The sequence below is a fragment of the Mustelus asterias genome, chromosome 5, assembly GCF_964213995.1.
Source record: "Mustelus asterias chromosome 5, sMusAst1.hap1.1, whole genome shotgun sequence".
In the NCBI taxonomy this organism is placed as follows: Eukaryota; Metazoa; Chordata; class Chondrichthyes; order Carcharhiniformes; family Triakidae; genus Mustelus; species Mustelus asterias.
This window is the reverse complement of record NC_135805.1, coordinates 64,105,943-64,129,596: the sequence shown is the minus strand read 5'-3', so window position 1 is coordinate 64,129,596 and position 23,654 is coordinate 64,105,943. Positions and strand designations below refer to the sequence as shown.

At 41.9% G+C, this 23,654-nt stretch overlaps 1 protein-coding gene across 1 annotated transcript in view; it reads right to left on the bottom strand.

Moving 5' to 3' along the window:
- LOC144493921 (uncharacterized) overlaps positions 1 to 21,905 on the bottom strand; it is a 50,517-nt gene extending 28,612 nt beyond the window's left edge. The window contains exons 1-8 of the mRNA XM_078213502.1: positions 21,854 to 21,905; positions 21,153 to 21,301; positions 16,278 to 16,480; positions 13,538 to 13,664; positions 12,936 to 13,030; positions 11,235 to 11,406; positions 8,933 to 9,043; positions 8,180 to 8,186 (exon numbers count right to left, since the gene is read on the bottom strand). Of these exons, the coding sequence (XP_078069628.1) occupies positions 8,180 to 8,186; positions 8,933 to 9,043; positions 11,235 to 11,406; positions 12,936 to 13,030; positions 13,538 to 13,664; positions 16,278 to 16,480; positions 21,153 to 21,301; positions 21,854 to 21,855 (866 nt within the window). The 5' untranslated portion in view covers positions 21,856 to 21,905. The remainder of the gene's footprint in view (positions 1 to 8,179; positions 8,187 to 8,932; positions 9,044 to 11,234; positions 11,407 to 12,935; positions 13,031 to 13,537; positions 13,665 to 16,277; positions 16,481 to 21,152; positions 21,302 to 21,853) is intronic.
- Positions 21,906 to 23,654: the final 1,749 nt, after the last annotated feature.

Sequence of the window (23,654 nt, the reverse complement as noted above, 5' to 3'; positions counted from 1 at the left end):
GCCCAGAGACTAAGGGAGGCTGGATCTTTGAATATGCTCCAGATCCAGTTGGACAAATTTTTGACCTACCAAAGGCTTTGGAGACGTGCAAGAATGTGGTGTGAAGGCCACAATAAATCAACCATGTTAGGATACATGTAATGTGAAATGATAGCTAAGTGATTGGTTTTCAGTGCAATAGATATCAAATAGTGGTTACATGATCACTTTTAATTCACTTGATGTTAAATGATAGCCAAATGATTGCTTGAGAGCACAATTGATATCAAATGAGCAAACGAATGGTGTTGAATGTCAAGCTTGTTGACTTGCCCCTCTCCTTATCCAATCAATTTTTGATTATTAAAATAATTATTGGCTGAATCACTAATGGTAAGAATCTTAGAATCCCTACAGTGCCAGAAGGAAGGTCTCCTCCCCCGCCATGCCGGAAGGAAGGTTGGTGTGGCTCCATGCGGGCCCACCACACAGCCATAGATTGCTATGGGTACAGTTAACATAATGTGGAGATGCCAACGTTGTCTACCTGATACGCTGCAAGAAAGGATGTCCCGAGGCATGGTACATTGGGGAGACCATGCAGACGCTACGACAACAGATGAATGAACACCGCTCAACAATCACCAGGCAAGACTGTTCTCTTCCTGTGGGGGAGCACTTCAGCAGTCACGGGCATTCAGGTAAGCGTTCTCCAAGGCGGCCTTCACGACACACGACAGCGCAGAGTCGCTGAGCAGAAACTGATAGCCAAGTTCCGCACACATGAGGACGGCCTAAACCGGGATGTTGGATTTATGTCACATTATCAGTAACCCCCACAGCTTGCCTCCTGGACTTGCAGGCTGTCCTGTCTGGAGACAATACACATCTCTTTAACCTGTGCTTAATGCTCCCTCCACCCACATTGTCTGTATCTTTAAGATCTGGTTGGTTGTAGGGATTCGCATTCTAATCAGTATTCTGTAACTTGATTTTGTGTCTCTGTGCACTGTTTGAGAGCACATTTCCACTCCATCTGACGAAGGGGCAGCGCTCCGAAAGCTAATGGTATTTTCTACCAAATAAACCTGTTGGACTTTAACCTGGTGTTGTTAAAATTCTTACAGTTAACATAGCCAGGGTTGGACTTCTGTCTCTCACTGGGGAGGTGATCCCACACTTTGGAGCTGTTGTCCAATCCAAGTTAGTGGCCACAGCCAGGACTGCAAGAGGAGGAGGACTGCGGCCCACGATCATGAAACTGGTAAGACCGGGTTTTGTGCAGGGAGGGTTTGGGGGGAATGGTTTTAAGGATATGGTTGGGTAAGAAGAAAGTGGGGGGGGGGGGTGTCCTATTAAGAGGGGCTGCCCCCTGATCTGCGATGGGCAGCTCCCAAAGTCAGAACATCTCCCCTTCTTCCTTCCCAGCCTATGAAATTTTTATTTTTAAAGTTCGCCACTCCCGCCTGATTGCCCATGTCAAACTTTTTATGTAATGGTTGGCATATTCTCAGGGTCAATCAGCTTGGTAGCAATCTGATTGAGTATTAATTATTTATTTAAAATGGTGGGTGGGCTGCTGATTTCAGATACTGCCCATTCCCCTTGTCATGGCGGTGAGCTCGGGGTTGGTTGAGAAGGTGGTGGGATGGGCACCTGCCCTTTTTTACATGCTGCCCCTGTCAGAACCACACCCAGTAGGGGCATTTTAAATGTTGCCCTATGTTATTTCCCTGCCATTTTCCTTACAGATTGGAAGCCATTCCTGATTAAAGGCAATTTACTTCCTGAAGCTATACTGCCTTGCCTTGGCCATCCAAACGTTTGAGATAAGATCTTGAAGTTGTACCCGTTATGGAGACTGAGCTCTCAAAAGCATATCATTCACATTTTATTCCTCTCTCAGCTTAGTGGATTGGAATATAAAGCTAAGAAGAACAAAGCAGACAAAAGCACAAAATGGAAGGTTGCAGAATATAAATATATGCATCGACTAACTAGGAATTGTTTCCAGAAGTGCTTAGCGCTGCTGTCTCACAGTACCAGAAACCCAGGTACTATTTCAGCCTTGGGTGACTGACTGTGTGAAGTTTGCACATTCTCCCTGTATCTGCGTGGGTTTCCTTCGGGTGCTCCAGTTTCCCCCCACAGTTCAAAGCTGTGCAGGTTCGGTGGATTGGCCATGCTAAATTGCCCCTTAGTGTTCCAAGATGCGTAGGTTAGAGGGATTAGCAGGGTAAATGTGTAGGGTTACAGGGATAGGGCAGGAGGTGGGTCTCGATCAGGTGCTCTGTCAGAAAGTCGGTCCAGTCTCGATGGGCCGAATGGCCTAATTCTGAACTGTAGGCATTCTATGATTGTATGATCTTGAAAATGTCATTGTATTTCAAATAAAACTAGATGGGTTGAGACAGGAATGATAGTGACATATCCTTGGGATTTTTAGCAATGTAAATATTCTACTAATGAGGTTAAATTCCAAAGCAAACACGTTGTACTTTGTCAAGTTTTCACTGTTTGATGCACTCACAGACCAGCCGCTAGTGATAATTAACCTGGCTCCCAGTTACTGATGAAAAAGGAAAGCTAATATAATATCGCAGAAAAATAAATCCAGTTCATTCAGAAACGTAAAATGGAATTTATAAGAACAATAAAAGCACAATCCACACAGGGGAGTAACACTTCAAATTTGTGGGGTCCAATGAAGCTTTTGTGTACCATTGAACCTCTTAGCAGAAATTGTAATATAATCAAAACAGAAAAATTTCTTACTTTTTCCTTTAAGTTGTTTTTTTAAGTTTATTTATTAGTGTCACAAGTAAGCTTACATTATGTAAAACTACTTGTAACACCAATAAATAAAAACAAAAAAAAACTTCAAACATTAAAACTGCAATGAAGTTACTGTGAAAATCCCCCAGTTGCCACACTCCGGCGCCTGTTCAGGTACACTGAGGGAGAATTTTGCATGGCCAATGCATCCAGCCAGCACATCTTTCAGAGGAAACCGGAGCTCACTGGTGCAAGCCGCGCTCTCCGGATTTTAAGCATGCACCTCCATTCCTGCAGGCAGAGAGCACAGGCTCAAAAACCTCTCGGCATGAAAGGCAACATGCTGCCACTTATCCTTGTCACTACTTTTCCCTCTCCCTTTTTACTGATTCTTTCAGGTGACTACCAAGATGTTAATAGTGGGGGATTCAGCAATGGTAAGAGGGGCAGCACAGTGGTTAGCAGTGCTGCCTCACAACGCCAGGGTCAATTCCCGGCTTGGGTCACTGTCTGTGTGGAATCTGCACGTGTTTGTGTGGGTTTCCTCTAGGTGCTCTGGTCTGATCCCACAGTGTGAAAGATGTGCTAGTTAGGTGCATTTGCCATGCTGAATTCTCCTTCAGTGTACCTGAACAGGTGCCAGAATGTGGCAACTAGGGGATTTTCAGTGACTTCATTATAGTGTTAATGCAAGCCTACTTGTGACACTAATAAATAAACTTTAACTTCAATGCTTTTGAATGTCAAGATAAGGTAAGATCATGTCTCGCTGGAGATGGTCATTACCTGATACTTGTGTGGCATTAATGTAACTTGCCACTTGTCAGCTCAAGCTGATATTATCCAGGCCTTTCTGCACTTGGGCATGAACTACTTCAGTACCTGAGGAGTCGTGAATAGTGCTGAACATTGTGTAGTTATCTTCGAACATCCCCACTACTGACCTCATGATGGAAGAAGTTCATTGATGAAGCAGCTGAAGATAGTTGGGCCTAATAACTCCTGCAGTGATATCCTGAAGCTAGATGATTGACCTCCAACAACCACAAACATCTTCCTTTGTGCTAGGTATGACTCCAACCAGTAGAGGGTTTCCCCTGATCCCCATTGACTTCAGTTTTACTCAGGCTCCTTGATGCCATACTCAGTCAAATGTTGCCTTGATGCCAAGGACAGTCACTCTCACCTCAACTCTGGCATTCAGCTCTTGTCCATGTTTGAACTAAGTAATGAGTAATGGCAGAACCCAAATTTAGCATCAGTGAGCAGCTTATTACTGAGTAAATGCTGCTTGATAGCATTAAGGATGGCACAGTGGTCAGCACTGCTGCCTCCCAGTGCCAGGGACCCAGGTTCGATTCCCGGCTTTGGTCATTGTCTGTGTGGAGTTTGCACATTCTCCCTATTTCTGCGTGGGTTTTAAAGTTAAAGTTTATTTATTAGTCACAAGTAAGGTTTACATTAACACTGCAATGAAGTTACTGTGAAGTTCCCGAGTCGCCACAGTCCAGCGCCTGTTCGGGTCAATGCACCAAATCAGCACATCTTTCAGAATGTAGGAGGAAACCAGAGCACCCGGAGGAAACCCAGGCAGACATGGGGAGAATGTGCAAACTCTACACAGACAGAGACCCAAGCTGGGAATCGAACCCAGGTCCCTGGCGCTGTGAGGCAGCAGTGCTAACCACCGCGCCGCCCCGATTTCCTCCGGATGCTCCGGTTTCCTCCCACAGACTGAAAGACGTGCTGGTTAGGTACATTGACCCGAACAGGCGCCAGAGTGTGGCGACTAGGGGATTTTCACAATAACTTCATTACAGAATGAAAGTAAGCCTACATGTGACTAATAAATAAACGTTAAAACTTTAATAAACTTTAAACACCCATCACTGCTGACAATTGAGAGTAGATTGATGGGGCAATAATTGGGTTGGATTTGTCCTATTACTTGTGCACAGGACATGCCTGGGTAATTTTCCACGTTGCTGGGTAAATGCCAGAGTTGTAGCTGTATTGGAACAGCTTAGCTAGGGGCACAGCAAGTTCTGGAGCGCTGGTCTTCAGGACTATTGTTGTAATATTGTCAGGGTCCAAAGCCTTTGCAGAGTCCAGTGCCTTCAGCCATTTCTTGATATCACAAGGAGTGAACCAATTTGGCTGAAGGCTGAATTTGATGCTGTGGACCTCTGGAGGAAACTGAAAGGGATCATCCACTCGGCCCTTCGGGGTGGCTAATACTTCAGCCTTGTGTTTGGGTACTGATGCGTTGGGCTCCTCCATCATTGAGGATGGGAACATTTGTGGAGCCTTTTCCTTGAGTGAGTTCATAGAATCATAGAATCCTTACAATGCAGAAGAAGGTAATTCGATCCATTGCGTCTCACCAACTCTGACATAACATCCCACGCAGGACCTATACCTGTAACCCAAATATTTACACCACTAATCCTGCTAATCTACATATCTTTGGACATTAGGGGGCAACTTAGCATGGCCAATCCATCTAACCTGCATATCCTTGGACTGTGGGAGGAAACCAGAGCCTGGAGGAAACCCACGCAGACATGGGGAGAATGTGCAAACTCCACACAGAGTCAACCAAGGCCGGAACCGAACTGGCTCAGTGGTGTCATTGAACCACTGTTCATTCCTTGGCTCAGTGGCAATGTAGAGTGGGGGATATGCTGGGCTATGATGTGAGGTTGTGGTTGAGTACAATTCTGCTGATGCCCCACAGCCCCTCAGGGATGCCCAGTCTTGAGTTGCTCGATCTGTTCGAAGTCTATCCCATTTAGCACGGTGGTAGTGCCACACAACATGATGGAGGATGTGAGGATGAGACATCGTCTCCACAAGGACTGTGTGGTGGTCACTCCTACTGATACTGTAATGGACAGATACATCTATGGCAGGAAGGTTGGTGAGGATGACATCAAGTATGTTTTTACTTCTTGTTGGTTCCCTCACCCCCTGCTGCAGTCTCAGTCTAGCAGCTTTGTCCTTCAGGGCCCTCTATTCATGGAGACCAAAGAATCTTCATGTAATTTGAACAAGTGGAAGATTGTGAATCATTGCAGCATGTTGAGAGACCATATTGTAGTTGTAGAAAGATAAATCTTTGCATTTATTTATGAAGTACATGGTAATGACAACAAGATAGCAGATGTGCCTAATCACAGTTTATGTTATTATAACGCCCGGCCTGAAACCTACATTGAATTGCTTTGATTCCACGAAATAGAACAAAATTGAAACATTAAGTCTCATGACCTAATATAAATCACGATACCTATTTGTTCAGAAAAAAAATACTGATATATCCAACCAATATTGCTGATTATAAGCAATGCAAGTCTATTTTATATAACAACAGTTACAGCTTCAAATATTTGTTGACATGTCATCTATATTGCATGCCAGCTATGTTTGCAGTTTTTAGTTGAATGCGTTAAATATAGAGCTGGATGAATTTTCATGCAAATATTCATTTACCAACCCTCCTGATCTTTAATGAAAGAAGTATTTGCATTCTTATAGTGCCTTTCATGCTCAGAGCACATTGCAAACACTTTACAACAATGAAGTAGTTTTAAAGTATAGTCATTTGCAGTGTAGGAAACTTGGTAATCACTGTGTATGACAAGGTCCCATAAACAACAACATGATAATATGCAGGTAATCTGTTCAAGTGATGTTGGCTGAGGGCTAAAGGTGAATTACCCTGCTCTTTGAATAGTGCCATAGGATCATTTATATCCATCTGAGGAGGGAAGAATGAACCTTGGTTTAACATATCACCACTGACAGTGCAATGTTTTTGGGCACCTGTGAATGAGGAATTTTCCAGAGTACATTTCCTTCTTCCTCCGCCTTTGACTAGTATGTTTTCTATGCTCTTTTCTTATCTTTTGCCAGACTTCAGATGCCTCAGCTATCAGGAATATGAAACCAGCTTGATGGACATTTAGGTCAGAATTTTACGATCGCGTCACGCCTGTTTTCAGGCGCAACGCGGTTGTGAAGTGGGGCATGAAGCGATTCGCGCCGTTTTCACGACCTCAGGCTTTCTGGTGCGGTCAGCCTCTTGCTGGGAATGGGTGAGAGGCTGGTTAATTTATTTATTAAAATGTTCATTTTAATGTGATTAGTGAGTCTGGAGGGGCGAAGTATAACTCAGACATCAGAGAGACGTTTTTTACACAGAGGGTGGTGGGGGCCTGGAATGCGCTGCCAAGTAGGGTGGTGGAGGCAGGCACGCTGACATCGTTTAAGACTTACCTGGATAGTCACATGAGCAGCCTGGGAATGGAGGAATACAAACGATTGGTCTAGTTGGACCAAGGAGCGGCACAGGCTTGGAGGGCTGTACTGTTCTTTGTTCTTTGGTGCTCATTTGTCCAGGCTCACTTACCTTTATGGCCTCGCCGGGAGAGATTCTCTCCGGTGAGGAAAACACCTGCTCCCCATGAACGGGGAACGGTCATGTTGGCTTCGCCGGTAGAACCGGTGTCCATTAAGGCCCCCCTGGGGAGGCCAAGGGCAAGGTGGGGGTACCCCTTGGGCAGTGCTAGACTGGTAGTGCCACTCTGGCATCTATGCAATGCCCACCAGCAGCACAGTGGCTGGCACTGCTGCTTCACAGCGCTAGGGACCCAGGTTCGATTCCCGGCTTGGGTCACTGGCTGTGTAGAGTTTGCACATTCTCCCCATATGTGGGTTTCCTTCCACAGTTCAAAGATGTGCAGGTCAGGTGGATTGGCTATGCTAAATCACCCCTTTTTGTGTCAGCAGGACTAGTTAGGGTAAAGGCGTGGGGTTATGTGGATAGAGCCTGGGTGGGATTGTGGTCAATGCAGACTTGATGGGCTGAACAGCCTCCTTCTGCGTTGTAGGATTCTATGATTCTAGATGGGATGCTAATGGAGGGGAGGGGGGCTTGCTGCCACTCTGCAGCGATCAGTGGGGGAGGGAGGGGATCCGCGATTGGTCTGGGTTGTGGGGGGGGGGGGGGAGGTACTTGAGGCAAGTCTATCAGAGCCCTGCTACTGTTAATGTGCATGAACAGCATCAGAGGTCTGCACATGCGCAATACGTCCCTCACAGGCTTCTGCAGCAAGCAATGGACTCGCTCAAAATTTTGCAGTCAGACTGTGCATTGGAGGATTGGAGGGGCGTGTGTGTGTGTGTGTGTGTGTGTGGGGGGGGGGGGGGGGGGGGTGATGCAGGGCTGCAAATGTGCCCAAAAAATGTATCTGCAACTCTCCCACCCAGAGTCGTAACATAGCGCCCTTAGTCTTTTCCTGTCCATCATCAAGTTTAGATTTTAAATTATGGGCTTTATTCAAACAGGAAGGAAGCTAATGAATTGGCAAAACTGATAATTGGAGAAGTCAAGAATCATTTAAATGAGGAAGGCTGAGGATACAGGAAGTCTGTACAAGGTAGAAATAAAAAATTAAAAAGTTCCAAAAATATCAGGCAGAAAGGACATCTTTAACCTGAGAACAAGATAACAGCATATAACACAGGGTAGGGAAGTGTCTCATAGGATGTCAATTTATAGAACTTTATCCACAGAGTGACAAGGGTAAAGTGGTAATATTGGTGAGCAAGTACAAATTCTAGAGATGTGCACATAGATGTTAGAGATCAAGGATTGACAAGGGCTTTCTTCAGTGACAGACCCTTGAATTCAAAAAGGGAAACATGTGGCTCAATAGAATCATAGACTGAAGATCATTCTGGCCATCATACCTCAAGTTATCCAATTATTCCCATTCCACCACTTTTTCCCTTTGGCTCTTCATGTAAGGAGGGAAAGATAGGCAATCTTCTTGTATGGGAATGAGGGAGTAGATAGAAAAAATGGGAATCGGATTTCTGAAATGCATGCTCCCATCCTCAAGAAAACAGGTTTATATGCTATCAAGGGAAAATTGTGGTACACCTAGTTGGGGTAGATGAGTTAAACACAAGGATACAAAAAGGAAGAGCAATATATTAGATTAAGGCAGTTTTAGAAAGAGGGGCAAATGAGCTGAGCCAGAAAGAAAAATTGGAATATAAAGAATCAAGATCAATAATAAGCATAAACATGATTCATCAAATGTCAAAGCATCATTATTTACGGTTAAAGTTCAAAGATATATGTATGTTAATGTACTGGTTGATAGTTATTTACTATCCCAGATGAATTTCAAAGGGATGTCCTTCATTCTTTCTTGGAATATTCCATCAAACATCTCTGATTGAGCCACAGTGAAATGATTTTTCCAGTCTCCAATTATTCCTGAAAGGGAACAAAAAGATTAACTTTTGGAATTATTAAATGAAACCAGAGCAGAATAAAAAGAAGAATGTACAATTCTATATCAAAAAAGTCAGATTATAGAAGTGTTAGTGTAGACACAGGCAGATTCTGTAGGACTCCAGACAGACCCAAATTGGAAACTTGGCCTTTTGGGAGTGTTGTCCACTGGCACTTTAGTGCACACGTACAGCAGGCAGTAAAGAAGGCAAATGGTATGTTGGCCTTCATAGCGAGGGGATTTGAGTATCGGGATCTTTTGCTACAATTGTATAGAGCGTTGATGAGACCACATGTGGAGTATTGTGTGCAGTTTGTGTCCTTATCTGAGGAAGGATGTCCTTGCTATCGAGGGAGTACAACAAAAGGTTTACCAGGCTGAAACCAAAAGAGAAAACGCTGGAAAATCTCAGCAGATCTGGCAGCATCATGCTGGGAACATATATTTCATGATGGAGTAAAATCTCCCTCATCATGCTCCTTATAGATGCTGCCAGACCTGCTAAGATTTTCCAATGCTTTCTCTTTTGGTTTCAGATTCCAGCATCTGCAGTAATTTGCTTTTATCCAAGGTTTACCAGGCTGATTCCTGGGATGACAGGTCTGTCATATGAGGAGAGACTAAGTCTGTTTCACTGGAGTTTAGAATAGTGAGAGAGCATCTCATAGAAACTTATAAAATTCTAACAGGGTAGATTCAGAAGGAGAGGGGAAAGAGATCAGGATATTTGAATTCAATGATCAGCCATGATCAAAATGAATGGCGGAGCAGGCTTGAAGGGCCCGATGGGCTACTCCTGTTTAGTTTTTATACACACTTTTGCTGTGCTCAAGTTGCATGATACACTTTTCATACAGCTAGAGGAGACAGAGACAGATGTGAATAGCAAACAGATGCTCTGGCTTATCATTATGAACCACTCTTCCATTTGTATGTTTCACACTTGGGTGAGCAATCATTGACACTGCACTTTCCTCCTCTTCAGAGATTCTTCCGAAAAGTATCTGATGAATCACCATGGACTGCAGTTGTCTCATTTAATGATATTGCTGGGAACAGATATCTCACGATGGAGTAAAATCTCCTTCATCATGCAGCCAAATTAATTTCTCACTTGCTCCTAGATCTAGCATTGATGTGCTTTATTTCCCTATCCTACGCAAATTAGGCAAGATAACATCAAGAAACGAGGGAGTTTCCCCAACTGACCCTGTTGGCCAACAAGAATAGCAGTGACCAGGCATCATGTGTGTCCCTGACCAATTTATCCTGTAGTCTCTGGACAGGAATACTCCTTTGGATGATCCCATAGTCATCAACCTAAGGGAACTGAGAATAAAGTTGGTTCCTGGACTTATTAGGAAGCTTCCTAGGTCAGTGGATGAGGGAGCCAGGGAGGGGCTCTACAAGTGGCCTCTTAGCTGGGAGAAGAAACTTAAGACCAGCCCAAGTTCTTTCACAGAAATTATTCTAAAGCTCTCTTCCCCCAATCGGAGCTTCCTTGCCGCAATGCTGCTACATTTCCCACCTCCGTAGGGGCAGCCTCTCCATTTGAGATGCAAAGAGGGATTTCAGAGAATTCTTAATGATAAAGGACAAAGTATGACTGAAAGAGATAAAAACATTGGGTAAATTAACCACCTGGTCAAAAAGGGTCTTTAGGAAACTTCAAAAGCAAAAGCACGGAATGGACTGGGTTACATCACAAGAGTTGTTATATTCAGCATTTTATTTAAAATGGTGACAGTGCATACATAGCACTGCCTCAAAAAAATGAAAAAGACAGCTTCCCTCCCACATGCTTCTGCTGTCCCCCAGTGAAATCATCTTGTGTCACTACATTTGCTCTTAGCACTGTATATTGAATAAGTATCCAAATAGAACATTCAAGAAGGTTTCCAGATCATTTAATAAGGTACACAAGAAGAAACTAATTGGATCGAATCAAAGAAAGACCTTCCAGCCCATTTGACCGTATCCTTCCAAAATACCAATTCTGACAACTTCACATTTGACTGTCAGGACTTTTAATTAAAAGGATAATGCCTCTCTCTGCATTGCAAAAATAAAAGTCAGTCTAAATTATCTGCTCAAGCGCTTAACCCTCTGATCCTGCAAGGAGTGCTAACTAAATTATCAATTAACCCATTTGTCAATATTTAGAATTCTTACCTTTTCTAAGAAAGGCCCCACTTGCATTTTTGTTTTCAACATTCTCATAGTTTGCCATTGGATTCATTTTCATATTTGTGAAGGTGCAATGTTTCACAACAGTGTCAAGTTTTTCATTATCCAACTTTTTCCCAAGAAAGTCGCAGATTTTTTGTATTGATGTTCTTAAATCCTGTAGCATTCAAATGTGGTCAATTACTAATCCTTTACCATTCAAAGATAAAGAATACAGCAGTTCCCATGACATTAGTAAATATATACTTGTGTAATTTGTGCAAATGTACATTAATCACAAGATGTATTTCTTTAAGCTCCAAATATAGCAGAGCCACCCTCATTCTAGCAGGCAGCTTTGACAAAGGGTAATCTAGACTCGAAACGTCAACTCTTCTCTCCTTACAGATGCTGCCAGATCTGCTGAGATTTTCCAGCATTTTCTCTTTTGGTTTTAGATTCCAGCATCTGCAGTACTTTTCTTTCTATCCAGGTTAACTCTTGCTCAAAGAGGAACAAGCAATCCAAAGATGAATTTATCTCCATAGATCAGGGATCCAAATATTGTGTCCCAGGTTTTTTTTAAAAAAGTGATCTCAAAACACTTTGACCCTTATTATATGCTGAAGCAAGTTCTCCTGACACATCAAGATGTTACAAAGACATTTTCAGAGAAGGAGTAAATGGAGAAAAGGAATGGAATTCCTAATGTGAGCAGAACTACTTCCTTATGCAGTTTGTGTGTATGTCTACAAAGGGAGGAACTTTGTTAGTTCCAATTAGGAACAAAACATATCATAGATGAATTAAATGTGGATAAGCTGATTGGAAGTTGCAATAGCACCTTTTTGTGGTCATTTATGGATGTATATATATATATATATATATTTAAACAAACCGGAATAATAGTTTTCAGTCGGTACTTTGAACTCCTATGTGCTGCACTGGCCCTCCAAAGACAGAGTCTGGCAATGATTGGATTCTCTAGCCAAACAAATGAGAGGAATGGAGTTTAATTTTGCTGATAAAAAAAGGCTGCTTGTACACATGGACTGATGTTTTAGAAGGCTGACTATCATTGGGTGACTGGGAATGCATAGCTATGTGGAGCAGCCAGAGATGCATTTGCATTGCCAATGATATCCTCAATGTTCCTGATAATCAGGCAGTAGGGGGAAGGAGAAGGGTAATATTTCAGACCTAGGAGTATACGAAACATTCAAGAATTTGTTGCTTTGAAAAAGCTGCCCACCCATTGTAATTGCAGAATTTATGGGACAGATCTATATGTGATTTAAATAAAAAGTGAACAGTAAGTTGATGACATTGCCAATGTTAAACTTTTGGCATAGCTTGCCAAACAGCTGTATCTATGGACATGTGTAATGTGACTCAAGAGAAATTGCCAGTCATCTGAAGTAAATAAGCTGCATATTAAGCAGAAGGCTCTGGCATCTGCAGTTAATATAGCAGTGGTCAAACAGTCCGTTTCCCAATGCTTAGGCCAGCATTGCCTTCAGAATTGGACAGTTCGGTGTTTAGAATGCTGCAGCTGCAAGAAGGTCATCTAGCGAAGGCATGTCGGGAAAAGATAAAACAGAAAAAAATTCCGAAACCAACTGTAACTTAATAAAACCTCGTCAATACTTCCTGCTTCACCGAAAATAAGGGGGTTCAGCTCTTCTTGTTTCAGTATCAAGTAGTTACCTGCTTCATTTCCTCATAGGTTATAAACAGGATGTTGAATTCATCTTTGTGGGTGTACCAGTCATGGATATGGTCAAACCAAGAGCTAAATATCACTGTTAGGGGAGAAAAGTGCATGATAACAAACTGAATTTTAGAATGCAATAACCAGACATAATTTCACACAAGTCTTCTGTGCAGAATTATTTGTATGTAGAGAGCAGCTGGAAATCCCTGGGTCTGTATATCTGCCTGGTAGGAATGGAGTAGATTGGACTATCTTTGCATGCATGTAGCACTTCCTCGTGGTCATGACATCATAAACAAGGTCATGTACTCTAAAGTTGAAGGATAACAGATAAAATACTGTCAACTTCAGCTGATGAAAATGATTGAATTGTTCTGGCTTGAAAGCCAAGAGGGTGTGGGGCTTTCTCTATGAGTGCTAGAGGGCTGCTTCCAAATTGTGCCAGTCAGTCAATGGGAGCACTCATCACATCAAGGGAGTAAGAGAGAGGCACCTGAAATGTGAATCAGTCAAATCCACAATTGGTCACAGGACCAATATGGGTGAAACATGATAAAAACAAAGAAATCGCAATGGTGAACGATAATTTTTTTACCTTTTCCTTCCAAGAATTTCCTCAGAAAGTCTTCAAAAGTTGATGGTGAATTTAAGATTGTGAGGTAATTTTGAAAGTGATATAAAGACACAACAATGTCCTTTGGATTTCGAATAACATAAATAACCTGGAGTGTAAAATATCAGATCAGTCAAATGAAGCAGTGTAAAAAAAGTACGTTTGCTTTCTATGATTAGAAGTTAATTACATGTAACTACCTACATTTCATTACTTGACATTTGAAATCATACAAATGAAATATCAAAAGTGGTCAAAATTAAATTTATACTAATTTTTTGCTGCTCCCCATTGTTTGCTGTCTTCTTGATGGAGTCAACACCGACATGACCGTCTATTGGTAGCAGTTTAAGCAAAGCTCCTTTCCCTTAATTTTCTGTCTTCACTAGCCCCAGTGACCTTTCTGTCCACCAATTTCAAAATAATGATCCTCCTCAAATCTCTCAGGTCTTGTCCTATTGCACTGTAGGAATACATGGTTAGAAAGATTACAGCAAATACCCGCCACAGCTGTGGCTTCATGCTGTTTCATTATTATTGGCAAGGCCTTCAGCCATCCACCTCCATAATCTGCAAATGTCTCCAAACTTCTCAATTTACTTGCACTTCTTGCCACTTTTAGAAGCATCCTCAAAACCTAAGTCTTCACCCAGGTTGTCAGTCAACTTCTTACTTCTGGCTCATTTCTACTATCCACAAGTGCTATAAAATGTAGGGATATTCTCAAAGCATCACCCTCAATACCACATTTTCCCACCCAATCTTTCCTGTGGCAAGCACAGGAGATACAACACATGCCCCTTATCACCCGTCTGTTGACTGCAGCTCACTGGTGACCTCATCAGTTCCAACAACACAACGAAAACACTTGCATGCAGCAAGTGGTTAAGATCTGTAACACACTGACTGATGACTTGATGGAAACTGGTTCAACTGAAGCATTCAAAATGGATTTAGAATGTTATTCAAGAATGAAAACGGTTTTGCAAAGAGTGCTAGGTGAATTGTTCCCGTCAGCCAGCTGGTGCAGACATGTCAAATGGCTTCCTTCTGCATCGTAACAGTTCTGTGAAGAGACCATGCTCACAGAGAAGATCATTGAAAGCAGACATTAACATTCAGCTAGCAGAAGATTTCAAAAGAAACATTTTCACAAAGTTAAGGTTTTGCTACAATCAGGGAAAGAACCCCTTTAAAAATGGTTCCGAATGAGTTCTTGCTATCTGTTGCAACTCAGACAGGACCAGTTAACCTCCTAAATATTTATACTCCAACACTGTGCTCCACAATTGGAAGATCAGTTCTCTGAGAAGCTGGACACTGATATCAGCAGAATTCCCACATCAGAACATCAACTCAGGAGATTCTAGTGCAAGAGAGGATGTGGACAATGAGGTATTGCATTCTTGCCTGGGATATAAACTACTTTAGCTTTGTTTAACTAAGCAGATTTAAAATAAGCCATGCCATAAGGAGTCCTGGAGACGTACAAGATCAGGGCATTGGCAGTAGCTGGATCTGATCATCACCAGATAAGACTCTCGACCCAGAGAGCTAGCACAGTGCTGACTGTAACAGATCATTCCTTGATTTTTTGTTATTCATTCAGGATGATGGGGTAACTTCAAAATCCTTTGAAATCCACAAAGGGATCAACAGGGTGTTGTGGCACCAAGACTCTTGAGCATATTTGGCTGCTGTCATATGCTCTTAGGTCACTTACTGAGTGGGGGGGCACAACTTAATTACCAGAACAGTAGAAAGATGTTCGGCCTTGACCTCCTAAGATCCAAGACAAAGGTGCACAGAGTGGCTGTATGGTGATGGTGCTGTACTGATATTTCATACTGAGGAACACATTCAGTTGCAAAAAGACAGACTCGCATACCAATAAAGAGTTTGCTTTGACCATCAGCAGCAAGATGACAAATGTCATTGAATATTGCCATAAGCATTGACAACATAACAGCTTAGGCTCCCCAATCAGTCATTTGATGTTGAAATCAACAAGCATTGCAAATGTTGCAGCTGTTATGTCACTAAGTAGAGTGTGGAACATCAACAACTTGGCTGGAGAACACCAAACTATGTATCTGCTCAGTCAGTATCCTCAGTAGACTCCTTCAAAGCAGTGAGGCATGAGCAACATATGTTAGGCAGGCAAAAAGGCTGAACAGTTTCCATCTTCAAAGACTCCTAGGATACATCTGAGACAATCTCTAACCTCCAATGTGTTACTAATCACCCAACTCACTGTTTGTGGTGTACTGGTAATGTCACTGGGTGAGTAACCCAGGCTAATGCTCAAGAAACATGGGTTCAAATCCCACCAAGGTGGAATTTAAATTCAATTCATACATCTGGAAGACAAGCTCATCTCAGTAATTATGAAACTATCATCCATTGTTGTAGACCCCACCTGGTTCACTGATGTCCTTTAGGGAAGGCAATCTACCATCTTTACCTGGTCTAACCTATATGTGACTCCAGACCCACAGTAATGTGGTTGACGCTTAGTTGCCCTCACAAGCAACTCAGTTCAAGGGCAATTGGGGATGGGCAACAAATGCTGGCCTCACCAGTGATACCCACATCCCATGAAAGAATTCTTTTAAACAGGAATATACGTGGTGGAAGAACAGAGCTAAGAGGGGAAAACCGTGCAATTAAAACAAAAACAGGAGAATAGATTAAAAAATAAAGCAATAAGAGATGTACTCACTTTGCCATTTTTCTTTTTCAAACCCTCTGGAATTAAATGATACGGCAAATGCGTGACAGACAAACGAGGTGATGGGTTTGACAGAAAATTGAGGAATGGGAGCTCAATCCAAGGAACACGGTCTATTGATGATTTGCTTTGTATAGCAGCTGGGTCACCATCAGAATAAATTAAATTCAAAATGTGTTGCATCCACACCGTTCCTAACGCAAGATAGAAATGGATTGTAAAGAAGTTGTTGTAGAATAAATCTTAGAATTACAATCTTCAACATATAACAAAATGGCCAAACCATTATTTGACTTCAACCCTCAAAAAATTTACTGACATCATCTGAAAAAATGGGAGACTTCAATTTACATAGATTTGGTTAACCAAGTCAGCACCGATGTAGTGAAGAATGAACTTCTGGACTGTGTACGAAATGGTTTTTCTGGAGCAACGTCTCTCAGCAACTAGGAATGGGGCCATTTTAGATTTAGCCTTATATAACGAGGAAGGACTAGTTAATAACCCTGTTGTAAAAGGAGCCTTTGGGAAACAGTGATCATAATATGATAGTTCATTCTGAAATTAGAATCCTAATTCTGAAAGGAAATTAAGAAGGTATGATGGACAAGTTGTGGATTAGGAAACTACACTAAAATATTTGATGGTAGGCTGGCAATTGTTGGTATTTAAAGAAATAATACAAATATACAGTTCTCCAAGGCACAAACACCCAAAGGAAAAGCAAGATAAATTATAAAGGTTGCATTAAATCAAAAGGAATGGCAAGTCCAAGGATTTGAAGCAATTCAGAACACTGCAAAGGAGAATCAAGAACCGAGTAAGGAAAAACGAATATGAATGCAAACTAGCAATGGACAGAAAGGCAGACTGTAAAAGCTTCTCTCGGTATCTGAAAAGGAAGAGATTAGCTGGGACAAAATGTGGGCCCACTGCAGGCATGGACAGGAGAGTTTAATAGTGGAAAAACTGTGTCTGGCTTCGTGGAAAATACAAAACAATTCCTGGAAATACAAGGGATATGTGAAACAGTTTGTGTAAAAGAGGTAGTATTTGAAAGATAATTGGACTGAATGTTGATAAACCTCTGGACTGGATGAGGCTTCATCCCAAAGTGTTGAGGAAGGTGGCTAGACAGGTAATGGATGCATTGGCGGTTATCTTTCCAAAAAAAATCTATTGAACCCCAGTATTGGTTATGTTGTGTCTGTTAACCAATTCTCACTGTAGGAATAAATGGATCACTCAGGATGGCAAGTTGTTATTAGTGGGGCATTGCTAGGTCCACACTTGATTGGGAGGTGGGGACCAATGAGGAATGCTGGTTGAGGAGAACGTAGGGAGGCTTCAAAGAGGATTTGGACAGCCTAAGTGTGTGGGCTAAAATGTAACAACATGAGTGAGTATTAATTTATTCACTTGGCAGAAAAATTCTTAAATGGTGAGAGGTTGGAAAATGCAGGTGTCCAAAGGGTTCTGTGTGTCCTTGTTCATGAGTCACTAAAAACTAGCAATCAGGAAGACAAATAGCATTTTGGCTTTCGTTGCAAAGGGATTTGAGTATAAGAGTAAAGAAGACTTACTGCAATTATACAAAACCCTGGTGAGACCTTACCTGGAGGTGAGCAGCATGATGGCACAATGGTTAGCACTACTGTCTCACAGCGCCACAGACCCAGGTTAGATTCCTGACTTGGGTCACTCTGCGTGAAGTCTGCATTCTCCGTGTCTGCGAGGGTTTCCTCCCACAGTCCGAAAGATGTGCTGGTTAGGTGCATTGGCCATGCTAAATTTTTCCACAAGTGTACCCAAATAGGTAGCAGAGTGATGTGACTGGGGGATTTTCACAGTAGCTTCATTGCAGCGTTAATGTAAGCCTACTTGTGACACTAATAAACTTTTAAAAATGGATTGTGCAAAGCTTTGGTCATTGTATTGAAGGAAGAGTATATTTGTTATGGAGAGAGTGCAACAAAGGTTAACCAGATTAATCCCTGTCACATGTGGAGAGATTGAGACAACTGGGTGTGTATTCCCTAGAATAGGGAGAGGATCTCATTTAAAATTCTTACAAGACGTGACAGATGGATATAGAAAAGATTTTTGCCCTGTATGGTGAATCTAAACAAGGGTACATAATCTCAGGATAAGGGGTAGGCTGTTTAGAATCAAGATGAGGAATTTCTTCATGGGAGGTGAATCTTTTGAATTCTCCATGCCAGAGAACTGTAGAAGCTCATTGAGCATGTTCAAGAATCATTAGATTTCTGAGTTTAATAGAAACATAGAAAATAGGTGCAGCAGTAGCCATTCGAGCCTGAAACACTATTCAATATGATCATGCACTCAATATCCCACCCCATACCCCTTGATCCCTTTAGCCACAAGGGCCATGGCCAACTCTCTCTTGAACATTTCTAACCAACTAGCCCCAACAACGCTGTGGTAGAGAATTCCACAGGTTCACAACTCTGAGTGAAGAAGTTCATCATCAGTCATATTTAACTTACCCCTTATTCTTAGACTGTGAGCTGTAGTTCTGCACTTCCCCAACATTGGGAACATTCTTCCCGCATCGATCCTGTCCAGTCCCATCAGGATTTTATGTTTCTATGAGATCCCCTCTCTTCTAAATTCCAGTGAATACAAGCCCAGTCAACCCAGTCTCTTTTTATAGGCCAGTCCTGCTATTCCAGGAATCAGTCTGGTGAACCTTCCCTGGACTCCCTCAATAGCAAGAATGTCCTTCCTCAAACCAGGAGACCAAAACTGCACACAATACTCAAGGTTTGGCCTCACCAAGGCCCTGTATAACTGCAGCAAGACATCCTTACTCCTATATTCAAATCCTCTTGCTATGAAAGCCAGCATGCAATTAACTTTCCTCACTGCCTGCTGTACCTGCATGCCAACCTTTAGTGACTGTTCCACCATGACACCGAGGTCATGTTGCACTTCCCCTTTTCCTAAACTGCTACCAGTCAGATAATTATCTTCCTGCTTTTGCCACCAAAGTGGATGACCTCACATTTATCCACATTATATTGCATTTGCCCACTCAGCCAGCCCATTCAAATCACTCTGCAGCCTCTTAGCATCCTCCTCATAGCACACATTGCCACCTAGCTTAATGATATCAAAGGATATGGAGATGGTACATAAAAGAGAGAGAGTAAAAAGTGGCATTGAGGTAAATGATCAGTCATGATTTAATCCTGAATGATAGCGCAGGCGACAGACCATCTGACCCACTCCTGTTCCTATGCAAGGATTGGCAGGAATAGTTGGAGGATATTCGCTATGGCTGGTAGAACCATAATTGGAAATGGTACAGATCAGAGCTAGTGCAGAAGAAAAGGGACCTTGTAGAATTCTGATTTCTTTACTTGTTTGAAACCAATGAACGTGTGAATGTTGCAACAGCCAGAGGTAAATTGGCAGGTCTGCATGATTAACTTCTTATGGAATGTGGTCGACACTGGCTAGGCCAGCATTTATTGGCCATGAAGATAGATCAGATCACCAACTGACATGAATGTTACATTCCTGGTGATTTCTGATTATATGGAATGAAATGAAGTCTCAGTAACACCATTGTTAGGCAGAGGAATCTGCATGTCATTGAATTGGCGTCATCATTTCCTTGCAAAAACGCAGTATATTACTCCTGTTCCTTAACCTTGTCTGAACTTACTCATCTCACTTTCTAGCTTCAGATATTTTGGTTGGACTATCAGGGCACTGACATTGTGCCTGAAAGCCATGGACAACTCTGCTTCAGCTGTTTGAGGGATTGCTGGCTGCATTTTAGGTTCACCTGTTAAGTAGTTAGTGGTGTGAGGATGTCCTAATTAGCCTCTGTGCAGGAGTCCATCCTCCATCTTCCCATTATGCCATCTCCCCCCCCCCCCCCATTCCACCTCCCTCCTTGGCATATTATGGCTCATCTGCTGCCTCTGATTATATTCCTAGAGGGACAGTAAAATCCAGTCCTTTAGATTCACCAGTTTAATTTCTATTTATACCTCCTGTCCTAGTACTGCAGTCAATGTCCCACTGAATGGTAACCCTTCTCAAGTTAGTTTTTCAACCATGCATTCACATTCCTGATCTGCTATCCCTTGGTTCGAATCTCGAAATTTCCATTTGTAAAATTCGGTCTAGTTCCCAATTTCTTGTGACATTGGTATTGACAGATCACAACAACTACATCTACCACACTCCCCTTCCCAAGTTTCTCTCCAATTACACATGCCTTACGTGCCAGTAAAGCTATTATCAAATCCCTGTGATGACAACAACTTTTCTGATCTGCTGTTCACCCACATAGCCCTCTCTCTCAACCACCACCAGGACTGCTTTCTGTTCCATGGTAGCGTTTCGGCTGTCCAGTCAGTCTACCACCTGTAAAGATGAAAGTATATTGTTGCTATTGATGCAATGGGGCAGGATTTGCAGGAGCTCCATCGTTATCACCCGTCACACTGTCCCCACCAATGTTTATCTCAGATATATGTCTGTACCTGAAATAAATTGAAAAATTCCTCCCCCATTATGTCAATGAGTGTGTCATGCACTCCAGCTCAACCACATAGCTACTGTTGGTATGGCAACTTAGGCAGTCTTGCTGTCCAAAGATTCATATACCCTGCCATTAGTATTTTAATTCTAGACATATATTCAGTTATTTGCTTGGAGCTCAGTTTCAGATTAATTATTGGAACAGCCGGGGAAAGAAATTAGATCAGGCCAAGTTCTCTTGATTAGTGAGTCATGCAGTGATCACTGGTGAAAGAGAATGTGCAAACAAGTGAAATTACAATCACTATATTGTGAAATACCAAGGGAAAACAATATTTTACTTACCAGATTTTGGATATGTGACTGCAACCACATCACTGTGCCTTATTTCAAAAGAATGCACTTTTTCCAGATGTTCTATAGTGTGGATATTGGAGATGAGGTTACAGCCTTTGTACTGATATAGATCATAATTGGACATTATGTTGTGAATCCTGGCATGAAAAAGCAAACAAATCAGTTCATCCGTTAATCTCAACCAACATCTATGATCTATATAACAAAAACCTGCATTCTTAGGACAGCTTTTTAAGTGGCAACTACAAGAGCCTGAGAATTCTTTGCATGTTACAACCTCATTTCTCCATGTATTTTAAACAGCAGATGTACATAATTTTGCCATTCACACCAGTGATGCTCAGTGATCGTTCTACATAAAGCCTTGTTCTGTACACCGTTAGTAAGATAGAATGTTCAATACAGGTAAAGTTTACCAACAGCCAGTTGGTCTTCAGCAGTTTCAAAGACCCCCAATGATACCAGAAATTCACCACTCTTCCCAATTTACCTGCTTAAATATTACTACATTTCTAATTTCCCCTGCTTCAGATGAAATGTGCATCAACCTGAATGTTGACTGACTTTCTCTGTCTCCATGCTCACTGAGTATTTATTTCCAGCATTTTGTTTGAATGTCACCATCTCCCCTCACCATTACTACTCCCGCACCCATCCCATATAACAACTTAGGTACAGCATTAACCAACATTTGAACTAGAACAGCTAGATCACCATGACAGTAACAAAGAGATTGGACACTTGATGAATGGTTCACTGCCTGACCTCTCAGGAGTCTGGTCTCATGTCAGGAGTGTGATTGAACAGTCACCCTTTGCCTGGACAGATGTGTCTGCAGTAACACAAGTATTAGCACATCTCACAATAAAACAAAACAACAAATTTTAGAATAATCATTAATCTGATCGCTGCTATCAGTAGCATGAAACTCAAGGGCCATTAAGTTGCTTAAAAACCACTTTCTGCCAGGAAACATACAAAAATATTTAATGCTGGTGAAAGAATTCTGTTAGTACTGTGAAACTTTTCTTCAACTATTTAAAACTTTTTTCATCCTACATTTCCCGCTTTATCTGGGAACCTTCACTGCTATCTGGTCTGGAATTTGTGACAATTTGAACAAATTTAAGACTGACTCAAGCTACATTTGAAACACCATAAAATTTCAAAAGTGAAACTTGACTTACAAAAATACTTAAGTTAATCCACACTGGCTAAAAATGAATATAAGAGCACACGACTTCTTTCAAATGACAACACTGGCCAAGAATTAATAAGGGCATGCGACTTTTTTTAAAGTACAGCAATTATAAGCTTTTATGAAAATACTAAAGAACATACAGAAAAACAAAAATTGTATGCGACTTTCTTACCTTGGGAGAAATTGCTTCTTCGAAACTGGCTTGTACACCAGATACAGGAACCATTTGTGAGAGAATGATTATATGTTCAAATGATCAGCAGTGACTGTACACAAATATTCATGAAGGTCAAACATGCTGACTGTTTTATCTGAAAAGTTTTACATGTATCACTCCCTTTTCAAAAAAAATCCAGTCAAGTGGAAATGAGATACAAATCTGTGGATCCTGCCCAAAGTTGATAGATCAGAGGGATTTTAATAGCTTTTGTCTGTTAGGGATGCAGCTGGGTGATCCCTACAGTTGAAAATGCTTTAAACTCCCAACATTAGTGCCCAGGGCTTGAGTTGTTGGGATCTTCTCACTGGCCCACTTCCCCTCAAGGGGATTTTATTTGCCTTTAGAAAAGGTGCTGGTCTAGTATTGCTCGGCCAGTCTTTCCATTTCAACCGTGCCATCTTTGTTTGGATTGGTGTCTGGTACAGTTGTGCATCAAGGTCCCTCAAAGGAACATTACCAAACATCTGACACAAAACTACTTGAGGTATTAGGACATGATTGGCCAAAAACTTGATCAATGAGGTAGAAGGAGCATCTTAAACACAAGGGATGGATGGGCGGAGAGATTTCGGGAAATAATTCCAGACTGACAACCTTGGCAGCTGAAGGAATGGGTGCCAGTAGTAGGGTCAAAAGTACTGGAGATGTAAAAGACCAGTTTTGGAAGGTTGTAGTTCTGGAGTAGCTTAGCGGTAGCAAGGAACAAAACTGCAGAGGGATTTGAAACAAAGACAAAATATTTCAGATCCTGGAAATCTGACAGAAACAGAAAATGCTAGAAATATTCAGACCAAGAACATTGACCAGCTGAATATTTTCAGCTTTTTCAGTCTTGTGACATTTAAAATCCAGGCGTTGCTGGATCATGAGTCAATGTCAGATGAATGTCAGGTGAAAACAGTCAGCTTATTTGACCTTCATAACCATTTGTGTACAGTGACTGCTGATTGGTGGTGAATTGCTGATTATTTGAATATATAATCATTCTCTCACAAATAGTTTCTGTGTGGTGCACAAGATGAAGGCATGTAAAATTGCTGACTCCAACACACCCCTCCCTGATGAGCTT